This window comes from Rhinolophus ferrumequinum, chromosome 12, assembly GCF_004115265.2.
Source record: "Rhinolophus ferrumequinum isolate MPI-CBG mRhiFer1 chromosome 12, mRhiFer1_v1.p, whole genome shotgun sequence".
Classification (NCBI taxonomy): Eukaryota; Metazoa; Chordata; class Mammalia; order Chiroptera; family Rhinolophidae; genus Rhinolophus; species Rhinolophus ferrumequinum.
In genome coordinates this window covers 2,987,822-3,012,414 of record NC_046295.1, presented here as the reverse complement: position 1 = coordinate 3,012,414, position 24,593 = coordinate 2,987,822, and the positions used below count along the sequence as shown (strand labels likewise).

The following is a 24,593-nucleotide window of genomic DNA, read 5'->3' as shown; positions in this document are numbered from 1 at the left end:
AAACTATGGTGAATGTTTACATTAAATAAATTTATTACAGTAAAAGACACATTGCCATTAATTCCCTTCAAAATACTCTACCTTCCTTCGAACATACTCATCCCATCATCGTTCTTGCCACTTTCTGAAGCAGTTCTGGAAGTCCTCTTTCCTGAGTGTCTTTAGTTGTGCTGTCGTGGCTGCCTCCATGTCCTGAATCGATTCAAAACGTTTACTTTTCAAGGTCATTTTGACGTCGGGGAAGAGCCAGAAGTCGCATGGTGCCAGATCCGATGAATAATGTGGATGAGGACACACCCTAATGTTTTTATTTGACAAAAATTGCTGTACCAGAGGTGATGTGTGACACAGAGCATTGTCATGATGGAGGATGACTTACAGCACACTTTAAAAGACACCTTCTCTCAACCGTAGCTCACACCCGACTGCACCCAACAAGTTGAAACCTGTCACACACTGTTACTAAGGTTCGATGTGCTGTTTCCCATATCCCCGCCTTTCTGTTGAATGGCACTTGGCAGCAGCCTTCACCGTAGTTTGTGATCACACCTCGCATATACCCAAGAGAAATGTAACATGTATCCACACAAATACTTGCACACACATGTTCATAGCAGCATTATTATAATAGCCCAAAAGTGAAAACAACCCATTGATGAATGGATAAACAGAATGTGGTGTGTATATACAATGGGATATTGTTGGCCATAAAAAGGGATGAAGTACTGATACATTCTATGCCATGGATTGAAAACATTATGCTAAGTGAAAAAAGCCAGAGATAAAGGCTATGTATTATACGATTCTATTTATATGAAATTTCTAAAGTAGGCAAATCCAGTGACAGAAAGTAGACTAGTCGTTGTCAGAGCTGAGAACGTAAGTGCAGACCTGCCCATAAGTGCAGAGCTTCTTTCTGCGGTGATGAAAATATTTTGGAATTAGACATTAGTCATGGTTGCAGAACTCTGTGAATATACTAAAAGCCCTGAATTATACACTTGAAAGGGTAACTTTTATGGTATGTGAATTGTATCTCTTTTTTTTAAAATCACCAAGGTGGCTTTTTCCTCAATACTGATTCCAGGGCTCCAAAACCAGAATAAATTCAGAAGCAATGGAATGGAACCCAAAAATGCATCCTGAAGATACCTTTTCCAGTTGCGAGCACTTTGGGAATCTGTTCTCCGGTTTGATGAAAAGACAAGATCAGGTTTTCTTACAGACGTGGCCTCCATTCCGCCTCTGCTGAAAGTCACAGAGAAGAGAGGGAGGGCCTGGCCCAGCCCAGGACTTGGCTCCTCTTCCTGGTTCCCTTAACCACGACACCTCTCCTCACGTTCATTTACTAAGACTAGTCTATCCCTGGGAGTAATTGGGTACAACTTAAAATGTCAGGGCTATCGAGTTTTTCAGAAAATTCAACACACATTTTCATATCTACACAGAGAGACATTTTTTAATCCGCACGGAGTGTCTGAGAGCTCGTGCCCCATATCTGCAGTCCAGGGTACCAGCACAGTGGAAGGGCGGTATACCTTGTTAGTCTTTGTAGAAGAACGGCTTGACAATCACAAGTCACACATCCAGTCCCACAAGGACCAGAGGTACAGAAAGTGCCTTTTGATGTTATGTGCAGAGTTCTGTTGTGTTCTGGAAGAGTCCAGTAGAGCCGCTGACAGGTAATGAGAATAAATACACCAATCACACCCTTCTAAGAATTAGAATTTCTTTCCACCAAGTCAGATGTGGGCTGTCATTTCCTGTGTTTTATGGCATGTCACACATTTTTGACACCTGTATTTTTAAAGCGCTCAAATTTTGGCCACCCGTGAGAAAGTTCTAGGCTTCATAAAAAGCGTGTTTCAGAAAAGAGTTCACAGACAACTCACAATAAATGTTAGTCAATGCAGGACAGGCTAGGAGGAGTGTGACCTTCTGCTGCCTGCCAAACTGCTCACTTTCTGTAAACTACACAAAGGTTTCATTCAACGTGGTGCAGAGGCTGAAAGTGAAAGTGACTCAGACTATTTTCAAAAAGGTCAACACACTGCATTTGCCCCACTTGCAAATTCTTCTGAGCCTTTCCCTGTGAACCGCACCGCTGGAGGAGAGTAGTCCCCAGCTGTAAGTTGACGCCAGGAATTTTACTCTTCCTCTCCTACGCGTTCAGGGCCCACTCTGTGAAATGGGCTCAGGGGACTGCGTTTAGGAATGTCTTACACAGCAGTCTTTGAACCGCCTCAGGACTGACCCCGTCAGTGAGGTGTGGGCGTCCCTTCAGAGCGGGTCCTCCAGCATCTCCTCTGCCCGGGAAGCAGCCAGGCAGCCTGTGGAAGTCCACAGGGTGATGAGAAAATGGGCTGCTTTGCTCGGGGCAATGTGCCCACCCTGCCCTCAGAACTGCTACTATGAACATGGCCCTCAGGCACGATCATCTTTCTTACAATGTTAAAAGAACTACTGCTTACACTGGTTTCCCCAAGGGCCCGGTAGTCGTGATCCAGACCCTCCTTCGATGGACGCGCTGTGTGCGCCGCGGCCCAACGCACCGCTCGGTGAGCAGCGTTCCCGGGGACGCACTTCACATCTACTCAGCCCGCGTCCCGCTGCAGGGGCGCCATCCGCAGGGCTTCTGGGCCGGAGCCGCCGTCTGCGTCGCATCCCCCCTCGTGACTACCGTCCTCACCTGTGTGTCTGGACAAACACACGGCAAGCAGCACAGGAGTGCTGGGGGCGGCCTTGGCTTCCTCCCCCGCGGAGGTCCCCAGGCCACACTGCGGTTCTACTGAAGGCCCGGGGTCTCTCACCTCCTCTTCCCAGGCTCCCAACAGGCCCCTGCACTGGACGTGGTCTGAAGCCCACGTCCCTGTCCCGAGAGGTCTCTTCTGAAACACGCAACGAGTAAAACGTCACCACCACATCCATCCACAGACGACGACTTCCCTTATGATAAAGCTTCTGCCTAGACAATCTGTTCTGTCGTTGCGGTGATTATGAACTACTGGATCCTTTACAGGTGAGGAAACAGACTTGCGGGATGAAGTGCTTTGCCCGAGATCTCGCTGCTGCTTTCAGAAGAGCTGATACTTGACCAAAACACTCCTGCGTGCTTTCCAGTGAATCTATAACCACCTGAAAGTGTGACACTGAGAACTGAATACAATACTGAGTCTGACCAGTGCAGTACAGGATGCTGGTCACACTCCCCGCAAAAAAAGGATGAGGTGCTCGTGACCCACACCTGCTTCCTTTTTGTGTAGGTATGGCTACTGAACTGTGAGTCCTCAAACTCACACTCTGGCGTGTAGCTCTGAATACAGAACGCCCGCTATGGGTACAGAGCCCCAGAGAGCAGTTTCCAGGCTCTCGGCCTCACGTGGAAAGGTGCTGGCTCGGGTAGTAGATGGCCATCAGCTGTGGCTAGTTGGCCGTCAGCTGTAACCAGTGAGCCATTAGCCATGAATATAACTGCCGTGGCTTTGCTAGCAAAAAATGGGGGCTAGCAAGAAGGTGGTGGCTGAGCCTGCAAGTGGCGCAGTGAGTGTTGCGAACAGTGTGGCTCTTGCTTCCTATTTCTCCAACCCAGCTGCCAGCAAGAATATAGTAGTATGACTCCCATACCTATGGCTCCGTGGGTGTTCCTTTTTGACCTCACCATGTCCTGCGTTCTTATGTGGGGAGCAGGACCAGAGACCCCCGCATGACACCTTGCATGACAAATGGCGCAGCAAGCAGGGTCTCCCGCATGACTCCCCGCTGGATGCCTTGCATGATACCCGCCACTGAGCCAGCTCATCTCACTTTTTAAACTGTCAGTTGACAAACCCATTTCCTAAGCTTCTGAGTGCTGGATGTGGACATACAGGTGAAGCGCCCGGTTAGAGGAGGTACCGAGCGGGGGTTGCTGTAAGCCTCACACTGCCTGCCCCTCTCATCAAATCATTTGATACACACTGTTAGCTTCTTTGTAAATCACAAGAAAACAGCTGAACCCATCAGGGCAAAGGTTGACACACATGGGTCCGTAGCCTGGGGTTGTGTTGCTGGGCTGTTTTCAGGCTGAAGAGTGATGACAAGTCAGGGCCCTGGGTTCACCTCCTGACTACCCCCCACCTGCAATCAGGTTCTGCTTCCAGAATAATCAGTGCCTCTCCTTGGGGATGCTGGAAGAGAAAATACACTGGAGCGTGGAAACACCTGTAGGCATCTCAGGCTTCATAAATGGTAGTCGTTATCACGTTAACAATGCAGCCCCAATTCGCTTATCTTACTCACATTAGAGTAAGATAACTCTAATGTGTTATCTTAGCCTCAATGATCTTGTCCAACTGTTTCCTTCAATCAAAACACACCGCATAATGCTGTTTCCTGTACTACACAAAGGGATCCACAAGCTGGCGGCTGAGCTCACTTCGCTGCCCCAGAACTTCCTCCTCACCACCTATAAGGGCCTCTGCGTGCGCCTGTCCGTCACCTGTCCCAGGGCTGACTCTGACCAGCCCAGACGTGTGCACCTTCGTCTGTCCTTAGCACCCAGTTCTCTCAGGCTGCCCTGAGAATTAGCCTGAAAAGCAAACACTGCACACCGCACTGTCTGAAGATCAGGAGCTACCCCTTTAAGAGACAGTTAAATTGGGGGAGGTTCCCAAGGAAAAGGACAGTGAAATCCAAAGGAAGGCATTTGAAACAGTGGGTTGTTAGGGCTGAGACCTGCAGACGTTTTTAGCAGAAGGTTCAGTCCCCCCAGCCCCCAGTCACAATCTGTAGCCTGTTTCATCACTGCAGAAAAGTGTTCTCGTTTTACCAAAATATTACCAAGTAACTTTAGGATGCTTTTTTCCCTTTTATAACACATGTATAGTTATTCTTTAAGAAAAATAATTTCTATTGCTGTTTTGATCAAGTCCAATAAATGCTGACATTCACATCAGTTACTATTTAACTAGATGGGTAGACAAATAAGAACAGCATGATTAAATATTAAAAACATCTGCCTGCCAGGAATTTTGAGCCCAAATCAGAGCCATGTAGGGCCTATCACAGAAAAGGGAACTAAGGTCCAGCAAGGAAGTGTCCATGGCCAACCAGCTATGAGTCTGTAGGCAAAATGTGTTTTCTGTAAGTATGAAACCCATGAGATGACACCGACTACTCCAGTCCACACACAAAGCACTCTTCTAAGCGCTGTCAGAAAACTAACACTTTGTGATAAGCCAATTTTTTGACAGCTAGAAAAGAAAAAAAAAAGAAAAACGGACTTGATTGACAGGAAAACCAGATCGTCTTACGGAAAACACAAATTTGAAATGGTCCTTTAAATCACAGAAATGAGTCACAGGAAATCTTGAGTCTTATTTTTGCCATGTATGTAACTTCTCTTATCTCAGAATATCTGTAAGTTGGAGACCTCTTTTTTTCTGTCAAAGATGTGATAAATTAACCAGCACTAAATTACTTCAGGACCAGTTGGTCTCATGCTCTGAGATAACGAGCAATGTTTTTCCCCTGAATCGCTGGGTTCATCACCCTCCTCTCAGTTTTCTTTGACTTCGTCTGAACATATGGACATATCCACTGGCATTTCCAGTTTGCGTCAGCTTGACGTGGTTTTATGGTTTTGGTGTAAGGATGTGCAAACAGCGTGGGCAGGAGGAAAACAAAAGTTGCTGCTCACCGGCCACCCCATGCAGGCACCCTCTCCATGCCTTCTCCCCGAGGAGGGACAGGACTTCCATCTAAGCACCGAGCCACTGGAACCAGACCCCACAGCAAGACCTCTGCTGAGGAGAAAACAAAGTGAAAGGCAAACGTCTATGCAGATGCTCTTCTCTTGCTACAGTGTCTCTACCATTTGAATGATGTCTGCTTTCTGATGCACTCCCCGATTTAATCAGAACATGTTAGGAAATTCAGTGGCACTCAGTCGGCAGCAGACTATAACTCCAAGATAGGAGACAAGTCACTGAGCATACGCTCCCTATCTTTTCCTCATTATCATATTTCCTACTCAGTTAAAATGGAAGTGGCATGAACATGTCACAGACAGAACAAAACGGTCCTGACACCTTTGAAGGACTATGACAAGGATCAACATGTTATTTACAAATTATCCTGCATGAAATGAGTGGTTCAAGTTTCTCAGTCAAGTGTGCACACCACCTGATAAAATCAGCAGAGAGCTGAATGTGAGTTTTAATAACTCCTTTCATGATGTCATCAGCTGAGCAATCGTCACAGATCTGCAGTGTCAGCAGAGAGGGTGACACCTGCACTTGTGGAGCCTGAGTACACAGTGAGGACAGCCCGTTGGCAGGGTGAGGGTGGGGGGTGGAACTTCAGCTGATGGCAAGTGCATGCTTGCCTCTTTCAAGGTTTTGAGAGTTCACTTTCCCAAATTAAAAAATAAGTTTCAGTGATTCTAAAAACGTGAAGTCTATATGCTTTCCAAGAGCAAGGAGACCTGGTGCCGAGTGGGAGTTCAGGGACTGGGCAGTCCCCAGTGGAACCTGACTCCCCCGTAAGGAAGCACAGCTGCAGTGTTCAGGGGTCACTGGGCACTCCGGGCCCACAAATGTGGCATAGGGCCCAGAAAAGTGGGATTATCCAGCGCTGCCGGGCTCAGCCCAGGACAGTCAGAAGGAATGAACCAGAATAAAAATGAATAAAAATAAAGGCACTGAAATTCGTTTAGAAAGCTCTAATGTTCTCCTCCCTTTTCACTGAATTCTAGAGATCACTATTCCCAGAACACTTGCTACCTGCCCCTTGCAGGCAAGGCTCTATCAACTCTGACCTGCCGGGAGCTCTCCCTATCTGGCTGCTTCACCTGGCCAGACGTGGGAGAAAGGGTTCTTGTGGTCACCGCCCTTCCTTACTGAAATCAGGTGCCAGTAGCAGGTAGGGGGCAGAGGAACAGAGGACAGGCTGCATGTCACTCTTAATCCCTGACCCCAAGCCATGTCCATGGGCCAACCCTGAAGACCGTTTTCTTTCTGGGTTAGGCCAGAGGGCCAGGTCTGAGGAGTACCTCGGGCAGGGCCTCCAGGTGGCCTCCAAGGCCTCTGCCCCAGTCTCTGATTGGATTAGTTCTCTAGTGTCCACACTGTATTCTATGTAAAGGGGTCACTTGATAGAGAGAACCAGCATGGGAAGGCTGTTTCTTCAAAAATCCTATATGCTATGCTTTATTCAATTCAAAAATAGGTAAGAGAAAAATTCCCAAGTTTTCTTTTTATTAATTTTATTTATATTTGGTAGATTTCACTCAGAGTGTCTGTCAATTCCTTGTTGTCTGAGATGTACCTGCATGTGCATGTGTGTATAATCCCTTAGAAACTTTATTTGGTATAACTTCACATTTTTGGTATATAGAAATAATTTTATTTTCGTATTGCAGCACAATAGACATACAATCAACATTATTTCCTAGGTTGTGCAATATATAAATTATTCACATTAAAAAATTAAGAACAGAAAGCCTCATATGCAGGAAATATTTTAAAATGTCTATCTAATTTTGAATCTGTGTTTTGAAAGTATACACTACTAGCTTTATAAATCTGAATAAATACATGATACACATTGGAACAAAGTACACATAGATGCTTAATTCAGCGTACAGCTAACTCGCTCTTCACTTTGGTCGTTGGGATTCCAGGCGCTGAGGCATACGTGGATCTGAAAGATACTTCCAGAAGTATGTTTATTACACTGGCATTTTAAACATTTCTGTTTCTTCTATTCTCCTTTATAGCGAGGGGATCTTTTCTCCTTAAAAGCCAGAAGACCTTCAAGTCTGTCTTTTGTTGGAATAGTCTAAGAGAAACAAAACATTATGTTATCTGTACCAAAAAGTAAAAACAACTGTAAAAGTTTAACAAGCTTTATCTAAGAAAACTAATCTAAAATTTTTAAATCTAGTGATCTGAACAATTCTATCACCAAATTTATCATTCTAACTCCAAATATGCTTTTCCCCCCATTTTGATTATACTTTAAAAAATTAATAGGCTTTATTATTTTAGATAATTTTAGGTTTACAAAAAAATTGAGCAAAAGTTCAGAATTCCCACAGACACCCACAAGACCTCCACCAATTCCTCTAATATTAACATCTTGCATAAGTGTGGTACATTTGTTACAAATGAACAAATATCGATATATTATTATTAACTAAAGTCCATATTTTATATTAGGGTTCCACTGTGTTGTATATTTCATGGATTTTCACAAATGTATAATGTCATGTACCCATCATTAGTGTCATACAGAATAGTTGCACAGCCCTAAACGTCCCTTATGCTCCACCTATTCTTCCCTGCCTGATGCCTCTTCCAGAATGTCATATAGTATATAGCATTTTTAGATGGAAATTCTTCACTTAGCAATATGCATTTAAGGTCCCTTCCTGTTTATTTGTGGCAGGATAATTCATTTCCCTCTATCCTGGAATAATACTCCATTGTACATACATATCACAATTTATCCAGTCACCTACTAAAGAACATCTGGGCTGCTTTTGAGTTTGGCAATTATGAATAAAGCTGTTACAAACACTGGTGACTGGTGTGCAGGCTTTTGTGTGGACATACGAGGTATGATCAAACACTATGGTGAAGTTTAAATTAAAAACAAAATTTATTACAGTAAAAAGACACATTGCCATCAATCCCCCTCAAAATACTCCTCTTGCTTCGAAAACACTTATCCCATCGTTCTTGCCACTTTCTGAAGCAGTTCTGGAAGTCCTCTTTCCTGAGTGTCTTTAGTTGCGCTGTCGTGGCTGCCTCGATGTCCTGAATCGATTCAAAACGTTTACCTTTCAAGGTCATTTTGAGTTTGGGGAAGAGCCAGAAGTCGCATGGTGCCAGATCCAGTGAATAAGGACACACTGTAATGTTTTTATTTGACAGAAATTGCCGTACCAGAAGCGATGTGTGACACGGAGCAATTCCATTATGATCACAAAATGCGGTGAATTGTGCTGCCAAATGCCTTCCAAAGGAAAGGCAGGGATCTTCAATATGGGAAGTGGTACAATGAATCTTAGTAACAGTGTGTGACAAGTTTCAATTTGTTTGGTGCATTCAGTCAGGTGTGAGCTACAGTTGAGAGAAGGCGTGTTTTAAAGTGTGCCTAAATCATCCTCCATCATGACAACACTCCGTGTCACACATCACTTCTGGTACAGCAATTTCGGTCAAATAAAAACATTACAGTGTGTCCTCATCCACCTTAATCACCGTGCGACTTCTGGCTCTTCCCCAAAGTCAAAATGATTCAGGACATCAAGGCAGCCACGACAGTGCAACTAAAGATACTCACGAAAGTGGACTTCCAGACTGCTTCAAAAAGTGGCAAAAATGATGGAATAAGTGTGTTCGAAGTGAGGGGGAGTATTTTGAGGGGAATGAATGGCAATGTGTCTTTTACTGTAATACATTTTTTTTAATTTAAACATTCACATTATTTCATCACACTTCATAAGTCTTCAACTCATTTGGGTAAATACATAAGAGCAAGGTTGCTGGATCATGTGGTAAGACTATGTTTAGCTTTGTAGGAAATGGCCAAATTATGGTATCTCGTTTTTATTTGCATTTCTTAATTAACATGATGTGGAGCATCTTTTCTTATGCTTATTTGCCCTCTGTATATCTATTTTGATGAGGTGTCTGTTCAGATCTTTTACCCACTTTTTAATTGGTTATTTTCTTATTGTTGAATTTTAAAAGTTCTCTGTATGTTTTGGATACAAGTCCTTCATCAGATAAGTGTTTTGCAAAGATTTTTCCCTAGTCTGTGGCTTGTCTTTTTATTCTCATCACAGTGTCTTTTGCAAAGAAGTAGTTCATTTTAATAAAACCAAACATCAATATTTTTCTTTCATAGATTATACTTCTGTTAGTATATCTCAAAAGTCATTGCCAAACTCAAAGTCACCTAGATTTTTTATTGTCCAGAAGTTTTACAGTTCATCTTACACATTTAGGTCTATGACCCATTCTAATTTTTGTGAAGGGTAAAAGGTCTGTGTCTAGATTAATTTTTTGTAGTTGTATGTCCAAATGCTTTAGTACTATTTGTTTTCAAGACTATCTTTTCTCGGTGCATTGCCTTTGTTCATTTGTCAAAGATCAGTTGACTATATTCCGGGCTTCCTATTCTGTTCCATTGATGTATTTGTCTGTTCTTTTGTCAATACCAGTCTTGATTATTGTAGCTTTATAATTAGTCTTGAAGTTGGGCAGTGTCAGTCCTACAACTTTGTTCTTCAATCTTGTTGGCTAACCTGAGTCTTTGGATTTTCCATATAAACTTTAGAAATGGTCTATCAATATAAACAAAGTAACTTATGGGGATTTTTACTGGGCTTGCATTGAATCTATATATGAAGTTGGGAAGAATTAATAATATCGAGTCTTACTATCCATAAACATGGGATACCTTTCCATTTATTTAGATCTTGATTTCTTTCACCAGTTTTGTAGTTTTCCTCCTATAGATCTATTACACATTTTGTTAGATTTATATGTAAGTATTTCATTTTATTTTTTGTGCTAATGTAAATAATACTGTGCTTTCAATTAAAAAATCCAATTCTTCACTGCTGGTATACAGGGAAGCAACCAACTTTTATATATTAACCTTGTATCGTGCAATCTTCCTGTAATTGCTTATGAGTGTTTTGTTGTTGATTCTTTGGGATTTTCTATATCATCTATAAACAGTTTTAGTCCTTCCTTCCCAATCTGTACACCTGTCATTTCTTTTTGTCTTATACTAGCTAGAACTTCTAGTAGACGTTGAAAAGGAGTGATGAGAGAGGACATACTTGCCTTGTTCCTGATCATTAAGTATGATATTACCTGTAGGTTTTTTGTAGAAGTTCTTATCAAGTTGAGGAAGTTCCCCTCTAATCATAGTTTGCTAAGAATTTTTAATCACAAATGGGGGTTAGATTTTGCCAAATGCTTTCTCTGCATCTGTTGATATAATTGTATGATTTTTCCATCTTAGCCTATTGATGTGATGACAGATTACACAAGTGTGGAACCAGCCTTGTGTATCTGGGGGTCAAAAAATCCCATTTGGCTGTGGCATAAAATACTTTTCATACATTGTTGGATTTGATTTGCTAATACTTTGTTGAGCATTTTTATATCTCTGTTTATAAGAGATAATGGTCTGTAGTTTTCCTTTTCGTTAAGTACTTTGGTTTTGGTATCAGGGCAATACTGGCCTCATAGAATGAGTTTTAGAAAGTGTTCCTTCTGCTTCTATTTTCTGGAAAAGACTGTAGAGAATTGGTATAATTTCTTCCTTAAATATTTGCTAGAATTCACCAATGAATCCACCTGGGCCTGGTGCTTATTTTGGAAGTTTACTAATTATTGATTTAATTTCTTTAACAAACAGGGCTATTCAGTTACCTATTTCTCCCTGTGTGAATTTTGGTATATTGTGTCTTTCAAAGAATTGGTCAATTTTCTCTAGGTTTTGTTTTGTGGGCAAAGAGTTCTTCACAGAATTCCTTTATTATCCTTTCAATGTCCATGGGATCAGTTAGTGATGGTCTTTCTTGCATTTCTGATATTGGTAATTTTTATCTTCTTTTTCCTTGGTTAGCCTGGCTAGAAGTTTGTCAGTATTATAGACCTTTACAAAGAACCAACTTTTTGTTTTGATTTTTTTTCTATTGTTTTTCTATTTTCAATTACATTGATTTCTGCTCTAAAGTTTATTATTTCCTTTCTTTTGTTTACTTTGGATTCAACTTGCTCTTAATAATAAAGCAGAAACTTTTTATTGATTTAGATCTTTCTTTTGTAATATACGCATTCAATGCTACAAATTCTAAGATTGCTTTTGATGTATTCCCACAAATTTTGATGTTTCATTTTAATTTTCATTTAGTTAAAAAATGGTTTTTAAATCTTCTTGAGAATTTTTCTTTGATACATGTGTTATCTAGAAGTGAGTTGTTTAACCTTCATTAAAAAGATTAAATCCCACCATTAACAGGTGGCATTTTCCACCTATCTGTTACTTTTTTCTAGTTTAATTCCACTGTGGTCTGACAGAATACAATATATGATTTCTGTTCCTTTACATTTGATAAGGCGTGATTTATGACCAAATATGTTTTCAAACTTTTTCTTCAGTTCCTGGGGCTGCCTATTTGTAAGAGGTTTATAATTTATTTCATCGACGGCACGTGCTCATCAATGACAGGTGGTGACTTTTACCTACAGACCAGGCAGAGTAACACTCTAGCTGTCGTTCGTAATTCATGACAACGTTCAAATAGGAGCTGATGCAGTTTCCACTCTCAGGAAAGGTGGAACAAAATTCTTCTCCTACTTTAGATGCCCTAAAACAAAGTTACACCTTTCAGAAAAATAGAAGGAAGGGAAGAGGGAAAAGGAAAGGGGAGGGGAAAGGGGGATTGTTCCTCTATAGAAAGCCCTACTAATTTATGTACAAAAAAGCTAGCTGTATAATCAAATGAACAAACTTTCAGTGGGCAGGAGGGAGGGCTGAGAATGTCAGGAAGCACCAATGAGTCTCCAAACACCTATGTCCCAACAAGGACACTGCTCTCTCCTCTGAGCGCTCTACACTGGAGCGAGGGTTCAAGTCACACCCACAAAATACAACATGAGCCAGAGAAACAGGCACAGCATGAATGGTACTATTTAATTATACTAAGAGTTTTTTAAATTATGTAGACAAGAGTCTTTAGTACCGTGTTTCCCCGACAATAAGACCTCACCAGAAAATAAGCCCTAGCATGATTTTTCAGGAGGACATCCCGAAATGCGTTTTTTGGAGCAAAAATTAGTATAAGACCTGGTCTTATTTTCGGGGAAACACCGTATGTAGAATGGAATTAGTCATAAGAGCCGGTAACCGTCAAATAGCAGAAACAACTAATTTCAGCCCATTTATATGAATTTGGAATGGGTATGAGTACAGTCTTGCTCAGTGATACATATTTCATTTGATTTATACAGAAGGTAAACATATTTTGTAAGGGGTATCCTCACTGCATGTGATTGTATTACTTACCTGAGCGTAACAAGCTTCTTCTATGGCTAACCCTGTTACTAAATCGACCTGAGGACAAAAACAGAATTCATTTCAGCAGGAATTACTTTTTAAAATATGGTATACGCAATACAAATTCAAGTTTAATAATCTTATTCCAAATAACTGAATCCTTTGGTATAATACAGCAAGTCAGAGGACAAGAATGAGACTCTGGAACGTGGCTGCCAGGGTTCAAAGCCTGACTCCACCATGTGAGAGCTGTGTAACCTTGGGGGAATTATAACCTCTCTGTGCCTCGGAGAGGCACATCTGAACAAGGGGCTAACTGCAGTACTTACCAGTTTGGGATACTGTCAGGATTCAATCAGTTAATCTAGGTAAAGACTTTATAAAGTACTTAAGATACACAGGCAGACCTCGGAGATATTGCGGGTTGGTTCCAGACAGCCACAATAAAGCAAATGTCACAATAAAGTCACACAAATTTTTTAGTTTCCCAGTGCATATAAAAGTTATGTTGGGGGTGACCGTTAGCTCAGTTGGTTAGAGCATGGTGCTGGTAGCACCAAGGTTGCCGGTTCGGTCCCTGCATGGGCCACTGTGAGCTGAGCCCTCTTTAAAAAAAAAAAAAAAAGTTATGTTTACACTATGCTGTAGTTTATTAAGTGTGTAACAGGATTATGTCTAAATAACATGCACATATCTTAACTAAAAAATACCTTATTGCGAAAAAATGCTAACCACCATCTTTTTGCTGGTGGAGGGTCTTGTCTGGATATTTTGTTGATTAAAACAAAATATCCATGAGGCACAATAAAGTGAAATACAATAAAACGAGGTGTGTGTGTGGGGGGGGGGGGGAGGGGGCCTGGCACACAGTAAGGGTCATATAAGGTATTTGCTACTAAGTATTGTTACTATCACATAAGAATTTCTGAAAACTAATCAAAACCTTTGTTAATGTTTAAAACTGCATTTTTTGCTAACAAATTCAATTTTTTCACTGCTATGAAGCCCAGGACAGTACAGTGAGTTCTGGGTCTGCAAGTAATAAGTACCTTTCTTCAAAACTCCCATCATTTAACCAGAATGTACGTACTGTAATTACAGCTGGGTCAGTGGCTGCCTGCACCGTTTCCCTGCCCTCCCTACCTGCCCCAGCATGGGGCCTCCTACCCTCAGAACCACCTCCCCGGAGGAACCCCAGGACACCCTACAGACTTGCCAGATTTTATGTGTATCTCCTGCAGAAAGCACATGGAGACGTTAAAGGTAGAGAGCCAGGAAGTTCTCCCCAAAATGCATTTTTATAATACAATACTGGTACTAAGAAGACACACAAGGCCTTTTTCTTTTGATTTTCCTATGACATACCAGCCAGTAAATCTATTAACTCAATGGCAAAAGTAACAAGCATGTCATTAAGCTGTAGGGCATCGGTGAAATTCCCAAATTCTGTGATATGACACTGAATTAACAGCTTAAGCAGAATGAAATCAGTGATGTGGCTACAAAGAACCTGAGCAGCTTTCAGTAGTACTGAAGCAGCTGCATTTTAGACTATTAAGAAATAATGTACAAGTCCAAACATGGATCATTAAATTAAATCCCCATTCCCTACTCTAACAATAAACTCAAGCATTAAGGAACTTACCTCCATCCCTTGATTAATTGCTAATTTTGCCACTCGCATTGCAACAGGTCCCTAAAATTCAAATAAAAGAAAAAGATTTTAATTATTATTTATGCAAATTATGTTGTACATCTCAGCAAAATTCAGAAATTTCCACTGCTGGCTCTATGGCGTAGGAGCAACAACCGTTGTAAGATGCAATTGATGAGGAATTTCTTTTAGGAGCTTTGCAAAGTATAAATTGCAATTGTAGCAACTCTACTGCATCAGCAACTCTATTGCATCAGCAAGTTATGTATATATGGAGGTCAGCAGGTGGTGTGAGCCTAGCACCGGCTTACCATTCTTCACTCCATCTTCCTAGAGGTTAAACAGGGAAAAGAAAAGGGGGCAAAGTGTCTGGCATGACATCACACCCATCAGCAGCATGACAGAAGTCTTAGGTTCAGACATCATCACCATTAGACACCGGCTCTTTCTCCTCCATGGGCACCGATAAATAACCACGAGGATGAAGTACAGTAAAGCTGTTCCTTCTGGCAGTGCTCCCACATCACACAAAAGCTTAAAGTCCAAACAAGTCATTCCAGATGTGTGAGGGTCACAGAGAAAAGACCTGGGTGTCCTCTGTGAGAAGGAAAACATTACTTTTGTCTTAGAAAACCACAGTCCTCCAGAAGGAATTTAGTTATTTGTTTACATTTTAAATTGCTAAAAAGTGTTTAGGTGTGATGAATTAGAATTCAGTGGCATATTTTAAAATGTCTTTTGAATTAAAATGCAAGGCTCTAAATAACAGATAGGACAAAGGACCCCAAAAAGTGAAAGGGCAATGCATGATGACATGAAAGTCCCATTTTTTCCTATCCAGGGCTTTCGATGATCAACTTTAACCTTTCTAAATTAAATTCTCTTCCTAAGTCACATGTTTAAAAATGTTTTTCAGAGGCCACAATTTTCCACGGCTTACACAAGTATCTTAGTTAGAATTCTTCCAATTATGATCTGCATGGGTAGGGCACGTATAAGGTTTTTTTTTAAATCATCAATTCATTTTTTTTTTTTTCACCTAAACACAGTGCTCCTTTCCATGAGACTCTTTTCTATTTTTTTTCCAGATGATCCTTGTTTTGGCACTGGTCAAACTTCCATATTACACAAATCTCAAAGTCCCCTGTTCCAATGTGGATGGGGATTCAGGGGTCTGGGACGGGCCTGGAACCCTGCGTGTTTAACACGCTCCCAGGGGATCCCTGGGCTGCTAGCCCACAGAATACACTCTGGCCAGCAAGGTTTAGAAAACAGCAAAAACAGCAAGTGAAAATGCTCTTAGGTATAATGCTTATTGAATTAGCTTCTCTTTCAAAATCTAAAACCAATGCCTCTTCTATACAAAACCACTTTCTCAGACAGAAACATGGAAGTAATATATAATACAGAAATCACACAGAAATACTAATTTTATAGAAGCTTTCTAATTATTTGGAAGAGTAATCATTCAGTGACAAAACTATAAAGATTATTCCACCTCAAATTGCATTTTGTAACTTTTGCATATAGTTTCAGTTACACATTTTCAGCATCTCCCTTGACCTGGGGAAGAATTAATTCCAGCAATTAATGTTCTCAGAGGCATGTCCGTCGGACGAAAGAGACAGTAATGACAGCCCGCTTTCCTAAGGGGTGGAATGCAACTGATGTCAGATTGGGGTGGGGGCTCTCTGGCGGGGTGCGTGTGGGCAGTGAGGGCATTACTGCAATGAGAGTCACCGGGAGAGAGTGAGAGAAGGCATGGGAACCGCAGGGATGCTAAGGTACTAACAAGCCTCCTGGCTGGAGCTCCGGAGCAGGGAGCTGAACAGTCCGTCCAATGCCAGGAGATGCTATGACATCATAACCTTGCTTAGACACACCCCTTTATTTCAACTGAGACAGGTGGTGGTCATAAAGTTTTAAGCCGAAGGAAGTCATTAAACCAATATTTAAACTATTATCTCTCCTGATACTTGTACCTTTAATCTCTCTTTAGGTAGACATTTCCCTAATATTTTGGGGAAATATCAATGCCGAAGTTATAGTGAGAGCATTTGTTTTCTTTAAAGCAATAAAATCTTTTCCACTTGCTCTTTCCATAATTCAGAGTATAAGGCTCTGTGTTACTTTCTATGGGGAATAAATTACATAGGGGCCCTGCCCTGAAAAAGCTTACAGCTCATTCGTTCATTGAGAAGGACTGAAGTGCTATCAACACCAGGCAGTGTGGCTTTAGAAGTCAACTGTGAGGCCCCGTCGGACAGCTCTCAGGGGACAGGTATGTCACAGCAGGCCTGGGCCTTTGACAACAAAGAACTCCAGGAACTGGATGAGACACTCCCAACAAATATGGAGGGTATATGCATATTTTTTGGAAAGGTATTCATGAGAATCCCCAAAGGATCCGTGGCCTCAAACAGATAACGAATCCTGTCTGTGCTAAATGACTGAATTAGAGAGGACGTTATTTTGACTCCAGAAATGGTTGGGGGGGGGGGTTAAAACTTGCAATTCCAGTAGGGATAAAGACAAATCACTGTTTACATAGCAAATATCCTTAAATCTACCATTTCAGAAAAAAGTAATACTTGAAAAATACACCAGGGATAGAGTGTGAGAACAAAGAAACCCTTAAAACAGGATCCTTGATGTACAATTATTATTACACATGATGACTGTTGTCTGTGACTCAACATACAGTGAGTTCCAGATTTTAAAGTGGAATTGTGAGGAAGTATATTGTGCACACAGGAGTCAAAATAAGGCTACATCACTAAAGAAACACACACCGTGAGAGGAACCCCCACTGGTGCTCCAGCAGGTGCCGTCAGTTAGGGTACCACAAGGAAAACCCACTTCGGCACAAATGGCTGCACTCTCCTTACTCATTTGTGTTTCAGCTAGACGGTGACCAGTGTGACAACCCATCCATTGCTATTTCTTTCCATGTGTACGGCTCAGGTCAGAGTGTTTAACTGGTGAACTTAAGGTGCTACGAAGTCCTGGCACGTGTGACTAACACGCTTGAGATATAGTATCAAAGCGAGGCTCGAGTATGGGCCTCACATTGCCTTCAAATTGTAATTTTAATTCTGAAGGCTTTTCACGTTAATCCAGTATACTATTTCTAGGTTTTGCAGCTACCGTGTACTTCTCTATTGGAGAGCAAGCCAAAGACATCATGGGTATACGAGATGATTATTGTTTTTGTCAACTTGCTATAAAAGTTCCCTAAAAAGAGGGAAAAGGAAGTGTATTTAGAAATACCTGAGGTAAAAACTCTCTCGCTAGGTCCAAGGCCTTTCTGTAGGCAGCATCGCCCTCCTGGTTCTGCTCCAGAACATGGCTGACCAAGCCCACAGCCTTGGCTTCCTGGCCATCGAGCACCCGTGCAGAGAAGATGAGCTCTTTGGCCAGCGACATCCCAATGGCACGAGGCAGTCTTTGCGTCCCCCCTGCAAATGGCGAAGAGAGAAAATGCAGGCAACGATTTCATTTAGGTTTCACATTTCAACATTTCCTTTCTTCATTTATAAAAATAAACCAGGGCGGTGGCCAGATGGCTCAATTGGTTAGAGCACGAGCTCTCAACAAGGTTGCCGGTTCAATTCCCGCATGGGATGGTGGGCTGTGCCCCTGCAACTAAAGACTGAAAACAGTGACTGGACTTGGAGCTGAGCTGCGCCCTCCACAGCTAGATTGAAGGACAACGACTTGGAGCTGATGGGCCCTGGAGAAACACACTGTTCCCCAATATTCTCCAACAGAATTTATTTAAAAAAAAAAACAAAACAAAAAAAACCAGGGCAAGTTTATATGTCAAAATTAGTAACTGGAAAACTTCAAAACAGAATCTAATTTCTTAGTTTATAAAATTAGTAACACCAAAAAGCTCTTGAGAATCTTCTATCATTGATTCTGGCACTGACTATTACTTTCAACATAGCTGCTGTGTTTCTCAATCGAATCCACCGTCATTACAGTGTCAGGAATCCTGCGATGCACAGCGGTGGGCAAGCAACACTGTCCCTCAGCCCATTCACCAGGTGACAGGTCCATCAAGCCTGGCACTTCTCTTTCAGTGTAGATACAACTTACCAAATTCTGAGAATTCAACTCATGTACTTGAAAAGAATCATTTATGGTAAATGACTTGTAAACTAATTCTAGTTTAATTTTAAAAAAAGCAAAACAAAACTGATAACTGCTCATGCAAATAGGCTTTATCCTGGCAGTGTTTACTTTTCTGGTGTAAGTGTGAATCATCCCAATACACTGCTCCGTTAGATCCATCTATGTATTCACTCCAGTATCCTCAGTGATGAGGCTGGGATCTCATTAACTAGAAAGCTGGACAAAAGCAGGTAATATTCTTACTAGTAGCCTCAATTTTTACCAATAAGAATACGAAAACAGCTCCATCAGGATTCGTATAAATCTCATCCTTAATGGCTGCTGGGCTGTGTGGCTACTGGCGGCCACGGGGCAGGAGGAGCTGACTGCCAAGTTCCAGAGGAGGAAAGACAAACTGATGGTCTGCCATCCAAATAAGCTCACTGTATTTTGTTTGGCCCACAACGTTTACACTTTTTCCCCGTATTAGTTACCAACAATTAAAAACTGGGTGGGTGATTGCATACAGAACCAACTTCCCTGGGCGGTCACCGGGAGCTGCCCCTTTAAGACGCAATGCGTGCCCGTTTGCCCCGCCTCCACCACAGCGGTTAGCGCACCCCTCCAACACTGCCACCCCTCCAACACTGCCGAGGGAGAGTTGTGCTTCCCTTTAAACAACTTTCACAGGAAAGCAAATTTTTTTTCTTATTCACATCTCTATCAAAAGTGGGAAAATGAAACAGAAAGACCACAAGTTTCAAGAAAGCATATTTCCCTTCAGTAATTAAGTCTATTCCTACATGTTTAACCAACAACAGAGCGTGCCCGCATTGGAAGAACACGGCTTAAGATGTTATTACTAAGCAACCGTATTAAGAACCACGGCCAGTACTTAGAACATATGGGTGATTAAAAAGAAAAAAAACTCAATGAATTAGGAAAGGGCTGACATTATCTACAGGGATTGTTTTTGAATATAAATGAGTATTGCTTCTGTAAAACTCAGTTATTTATTAACCGTTTACACTGCTCAGTTAGAAATGGTGAGTTTATAAGTGTTTTACTCAATATGGCAGAAAACGTGTCTGAAAAAAATGAAGCATTGACAAATTTAAATCTAACTGCAAACACTGTTGTTACTCAGTGTAGTAAAGATGGGTCTGAGAACTTACGGGAAAAGCTGCATGGAAAACACAAGTTATTTATGGTGTTTCCAATGGCAGCTGATTGGAACAGATATAAATAATACAACCCAGATAGCTATATTTACTCATGAAACTGATGAGAATTTTCATGAGACTGTAGAACTTAGGAAAGTGTTCATGATAAGCACAAATTAGGAAATTATTCTTTTCTGTGTTCTGTGAAAAGTTTAATGTAGATTGTTCAAAATTAACAAATGTGACCCTCAATAGCCATTGTTAATGTAACACTTTTTATTCAACTGAAACTCTATATTTTGCAAGTCCATAACGCTTAATTTAAACCCATTCATCATATCATTTTGCTTATAGTATCCATATCATTCTCCATGAATGAGGATTTTGTACAAATTTAACACAAAGCAACAGTCATGAAACTACCACCACAAAATGGGCCCACTCCTTCGAGCTGAATGGCATACAACTCAATGCTTTGATTAATGAACTAAATGCTAGAAGACATGATGTGAGAGTGAGAGGCACAGCGCCAAAGAGAGCTTTCTGTTCTGTTGAAAACAATGCATCATAGGATCCTAGGAAAAATTCTCAACGTGGCTCACCAACTGTAACACTGCATACAAGACTTGGCCTTTTTGGTTGACATTATAAGCCGTCTATTCTGGGTACCGCCTACAAGTGGAATCGCATAGTATTTGTCCATTTATGACTGCCTTGTTTCACTTACCCTAATGTTTTCAAGGTCCATCCATATTGTAGCACGTGTCAGGCTTTCCTTCTTTTCTAAGGCTGAATAATATTCCATTGTATGAATATACTAAGTTTTGTTTATTCATTCTTCTGTTGGTGGACACTTGGATTACTTCCATCTTTTGGCTATTAGGAATAATGCTATGAATATGTGTGTACCATTTTTCAAGACCCTGCTTTCAATTCTTTTGGGTAGATATCCAGAAGCGGAACTGTAATCCTATGTTTAATTTTTTTGAGGAACAGCCATACTATTTTCCATAGCACCTGCACCATTTTACATTCCCACCAACAAGGCACAAGGATTCCATTTTCTCCATATTCTCACCTTGGTGTGTGTGTGTGCGCGCGCGTGCGTGCGCATATATATATTTATTGTAGCCATCCTAATGGATGTGAAGTGCTATCTTATTATGGTTTATGATTTGCATTTCCCCAACAATTTGTAATGCTGTCATGTGCTATTGGCCATTGGCATCTTTGGAGAAAAGTCTAAAGTCCTTTGCGCATGTTTTTTTTGGTTTTGGGTGTTTTTTTTTTTTTTTTTTTTTGCTGTTGTTGTGGTGGTGGTTGAGTTGTAGTCCTTTATATATTGTGAATATTAATTCCTTATCATATGAATGATCAGCAACCATTTTCTCCCATTTCATGGGTTGCCTTTTCACTCTGTTGGATAGGGTCTGATGCATAAAAGTTTTTAATTCTATTGAAATTCATTTTATTTTTGTTTCCTGTGCTTTTGGTGTCATATCCAAGAGATAATTGCCAAATCCAACGTCACTAGTTTTCCCACTGTGTTCCTCTAAGAATTTTGTAGTTTCTACTCTTACATTAAGGTCCTTCATCCATTTGGAGGTAATTTTTATAATGGTATAAGGTAAAGGTCCAACTTCATTCTTTTGCTGGTAGAAACCCAGTTTTACCAATACCATTTTTTGAAAGGGTCTATCTTAAATAGTTACACAAATATAGGTTTAATTCACTCATTCTGACTGAAATTTTATCATTAGGAAATCTGTTGGGTAGGAAATTATCTAACCCCCTTTCCTATGCTGCAATTTGCAGAAATAAAAGACTGATCTGTATTTTTACAGATAGAATTGAAGATAGCCGCCCCTACCATCTCCACGAATATAAAATTTGTGATTTCAAACTATAAAAATGACAAAGCCTGTTCAGTTTGCCTTTCTCAATTAATATTTAATGTTGATAGCATGAGCAAAGAGCTATACAAATGCAAGTAACTGAACTGCAGTGCAGTATGAGAATAAACTAAACATGATTAATGTAGAATCTCAGATTTCTACAAATATCTCAGGCATAGTTACCTTAAATAGAAACTTTTTTTATGCCAACATTCTACTCCAGTTTGGAAGCAGTGCTGTTTGTAAACAGCTATTTTCTATTACGAAATTAAAACACTACTGCTCGTTAGGGAGTTGAGGCTCAGTGCAGCACATTTGGCAACCTGAGACAAGACGTGCCACTGAGACCTGGTGTGGAAGGAAAGGCATCAGATTTATAAGTCCAAATGCAAACAGGCATACTAGAGAGAATGTATTTCAATTCATCTTTATTAATTCTAAATATTAAATTCTACTATTAGCTTAGCGTTAGGTAAAAACGAAGACCGTGTGTCATATTCCTGCCAGTTGATCTGCTTGCACCAGGCTTACTCCACTAGATCACATAATCTCCTTAATTCTCGTAGCCATTGGAGTTCAGGCTCACTAAAGTACCATCTTGAGAAACAGTCTTGGGGACTGACAAAATTAAACAGTGGAATTAAAAACAGGGTTGTCACAGTGGAAATAAAACCGTTCCATTCTGACAGCAGCCCTTCTGCATTCAAGATCACGGAGCCCTATGAAATTGTTCAAACACCCACTATTGTCCATTCCAGCAGCTTCCGGCACAGAGCCCTCACTTCGGGCTGGGCCTGCTCTGAGGCTGAGACTTTTCATAACTTGCCCCTTGTCACTAAGTTAGGTTGCAGAAATAGGCTTCAAACCTACCTCTGCCGGATTCTTATTTACTGTGTGATAAGAAAGGAAAGAGAAAATTATGAAATGGGTGTATGGCTTGAGAATATTTTATTTTATAAAGGTATGTGTGGTATATAAGTCAGCATATATCAAATATGCCCAAACAGTTGTCTCTGTAGGGCTCAGCTAATAGGTAATGCTTTTTTTTTTTCCATTTCACCTTTCCATATTTCCAAAATGTTCTGCACTTTGTAGATGATATGATACTGGAACAGGAACAGAAGTGCTACAGCATTGTGCAAGACCACAGTACAGGGTCACAAAGAGGCAGCGCTGAGTCAGAGCATCCCTGCCGCTTCCTGCCTATGTTCCCCGGAGGCTTTCCATGCCTCAGGAAGCCTCGACTTCCCTGGGCGAGCCAGGGTACTCAAGGAGCATGCAATCAATACACTCCCAGGACACTCCTGCAGGTACTCCGCGGTACCATGGAATGAAGGGAAATGTGGACGTGAGCTGAGAACTTTCAGGACAGCTCACAAGACTCCTGCTAAAAAACAAGTACCTCAACTGTTCTCAGGGGCAATAAATTTAAGAGCACATTTTGCTTCCACAAAAAACTGTTCTTGAGTCACTTCACCACTTACCAGAAAAGGGTATTCTGTAGTGTTCCGTGAGTCTGCATAAGGGTGCATCAGAGCAACAAGCAGAAATTAAGATCCAAAGCTACATTACCGTTATGGAGAAAAGGAAGCGTCTTGGCCACCGCCGTTGCCCCTGCTAATGTGGGAATGCTCAGAAAAAGCCAGCTGATTTCAAAGGCTTTGCTTTGGCTCTGGCAACAAGAAGATTCTGAGTCAGTGGGTCTGAGGTGGGCCCTAAGCTTCTGCATTTCTAACGGGCTCCAACATTCAGACGAAGAGACACTGGGATCTGCCGACCCACTGCTGTAAAACGTGAGGCGGCAGGCGATTTCTAAATGAAGTAACAGAATTTACATAACCGAATGAGTATTTACCCCTTTAGAATAGTCACCACCTTTTTGGAATTCCTCCTTGGGAACAAATTTCCAAAATGACAACACATTTGTTCATTCATTCAAGTACTTATTGCAGCTTCCTGTTTAGGCACGTGGATACAGCTGGGAACGAAACAAAGCCCCTGCCTCTTGGAGCTTACAATCCTGTGGGGAAGTCACAATATGCCAACAATACTGTCAGATGGTAGGAGAGCAGTGCCAGGGCATGGGGTGGGCACAGTTTAGATACGACGGCCGGCCAGGGAGGGGCTCTGAGGTGACACTGAGCTGAGCCCAGGGTGGCCAGAGTGGCTGGAGTGGCAATAGGAGTAGCCTGAAAGAAGCAGGGCCAGATCCCGCGGGTCCCCTGGAACCGGGGTTTACTCTAAGGGTGATAGGAAGCCACGGAGCATCTTCTGAAAACAGTGTTGTGGGAATGTCATGCTCTAGATTTGGGTTTGAGGATAAGCTGTGGGCATTGTGAGCCAAGAATACAGTAGATGTTCATAAAGATTTGTGGTAGGGCACCAACAGACTTGGAGAGAAATTTCAAAACAAGTTCACTGTCAGTCATATTTTGGCTGCCCAGCGTACACGGCCTCCATTAAAATCCTGGTCTTTCTTTTGGAGAACCGCCACTTGTATGCAGTCTGGGATAGTGGAGGATCCCACCAATGGAGTCTGAGGGGGCCAGATCTTCCTCTCTGCCCTGGCACAGCTAGGCAGGCATCCAAGTCAGGTCTGGTCTGTTGGCTGTTATTCTTCGGGACCAGGAGTGCAATGGGTGACCTTGGAACACAGATTTTCTGAACTAACAGGAAGCACTTGGGCACTGATGTGCCGAC

At 41.6% G+C, this 24,593-nt stretch overlaps 1 protein-coding gene across 3 annotated transcripts in view; it reads right to left on the bottom strand.

Moving 5' to 3' along the window:
- Positions 1-7,231: 7,231 nt before the first annotated feature.
- Positions 7,232-24,593, bottom strand: part of AUH (AU RNA binding methylglutaconyl-CoA hydratase) — a 156,302-nt gene continuing 138,940 nt past the window's right edge. Inside the window, exons 7-10 of one of the 3 annotated variants that reach the window (XM_033123436.1) lie at positions 17,990-18,177; positions 14,711-14,761; positions 13,075-13,122; positions 7,232-7,818 (exon numbers count right to left, since the gene is read on the bottom strand). In XM_033123436.1, coding sequence (XP_032979327.1) covers positions 7,741-7,818; positions 13,075-13,122; positions 14,711-14,761; positions 17,990-18,177 — 365 coding nt within the window. In that variant the 3' untranslated portion in view covers positions 7,232-7,740. The remainder of the gene's footprint in view (positions 7,819-13,074; positions 13,123-14,710; positions 14,762-17,989; positions 18,178-24,593) is intronic. The other 2 variants (XM_033123437.1, XM_033123438.1) reach the window with 2 other exon arrangements.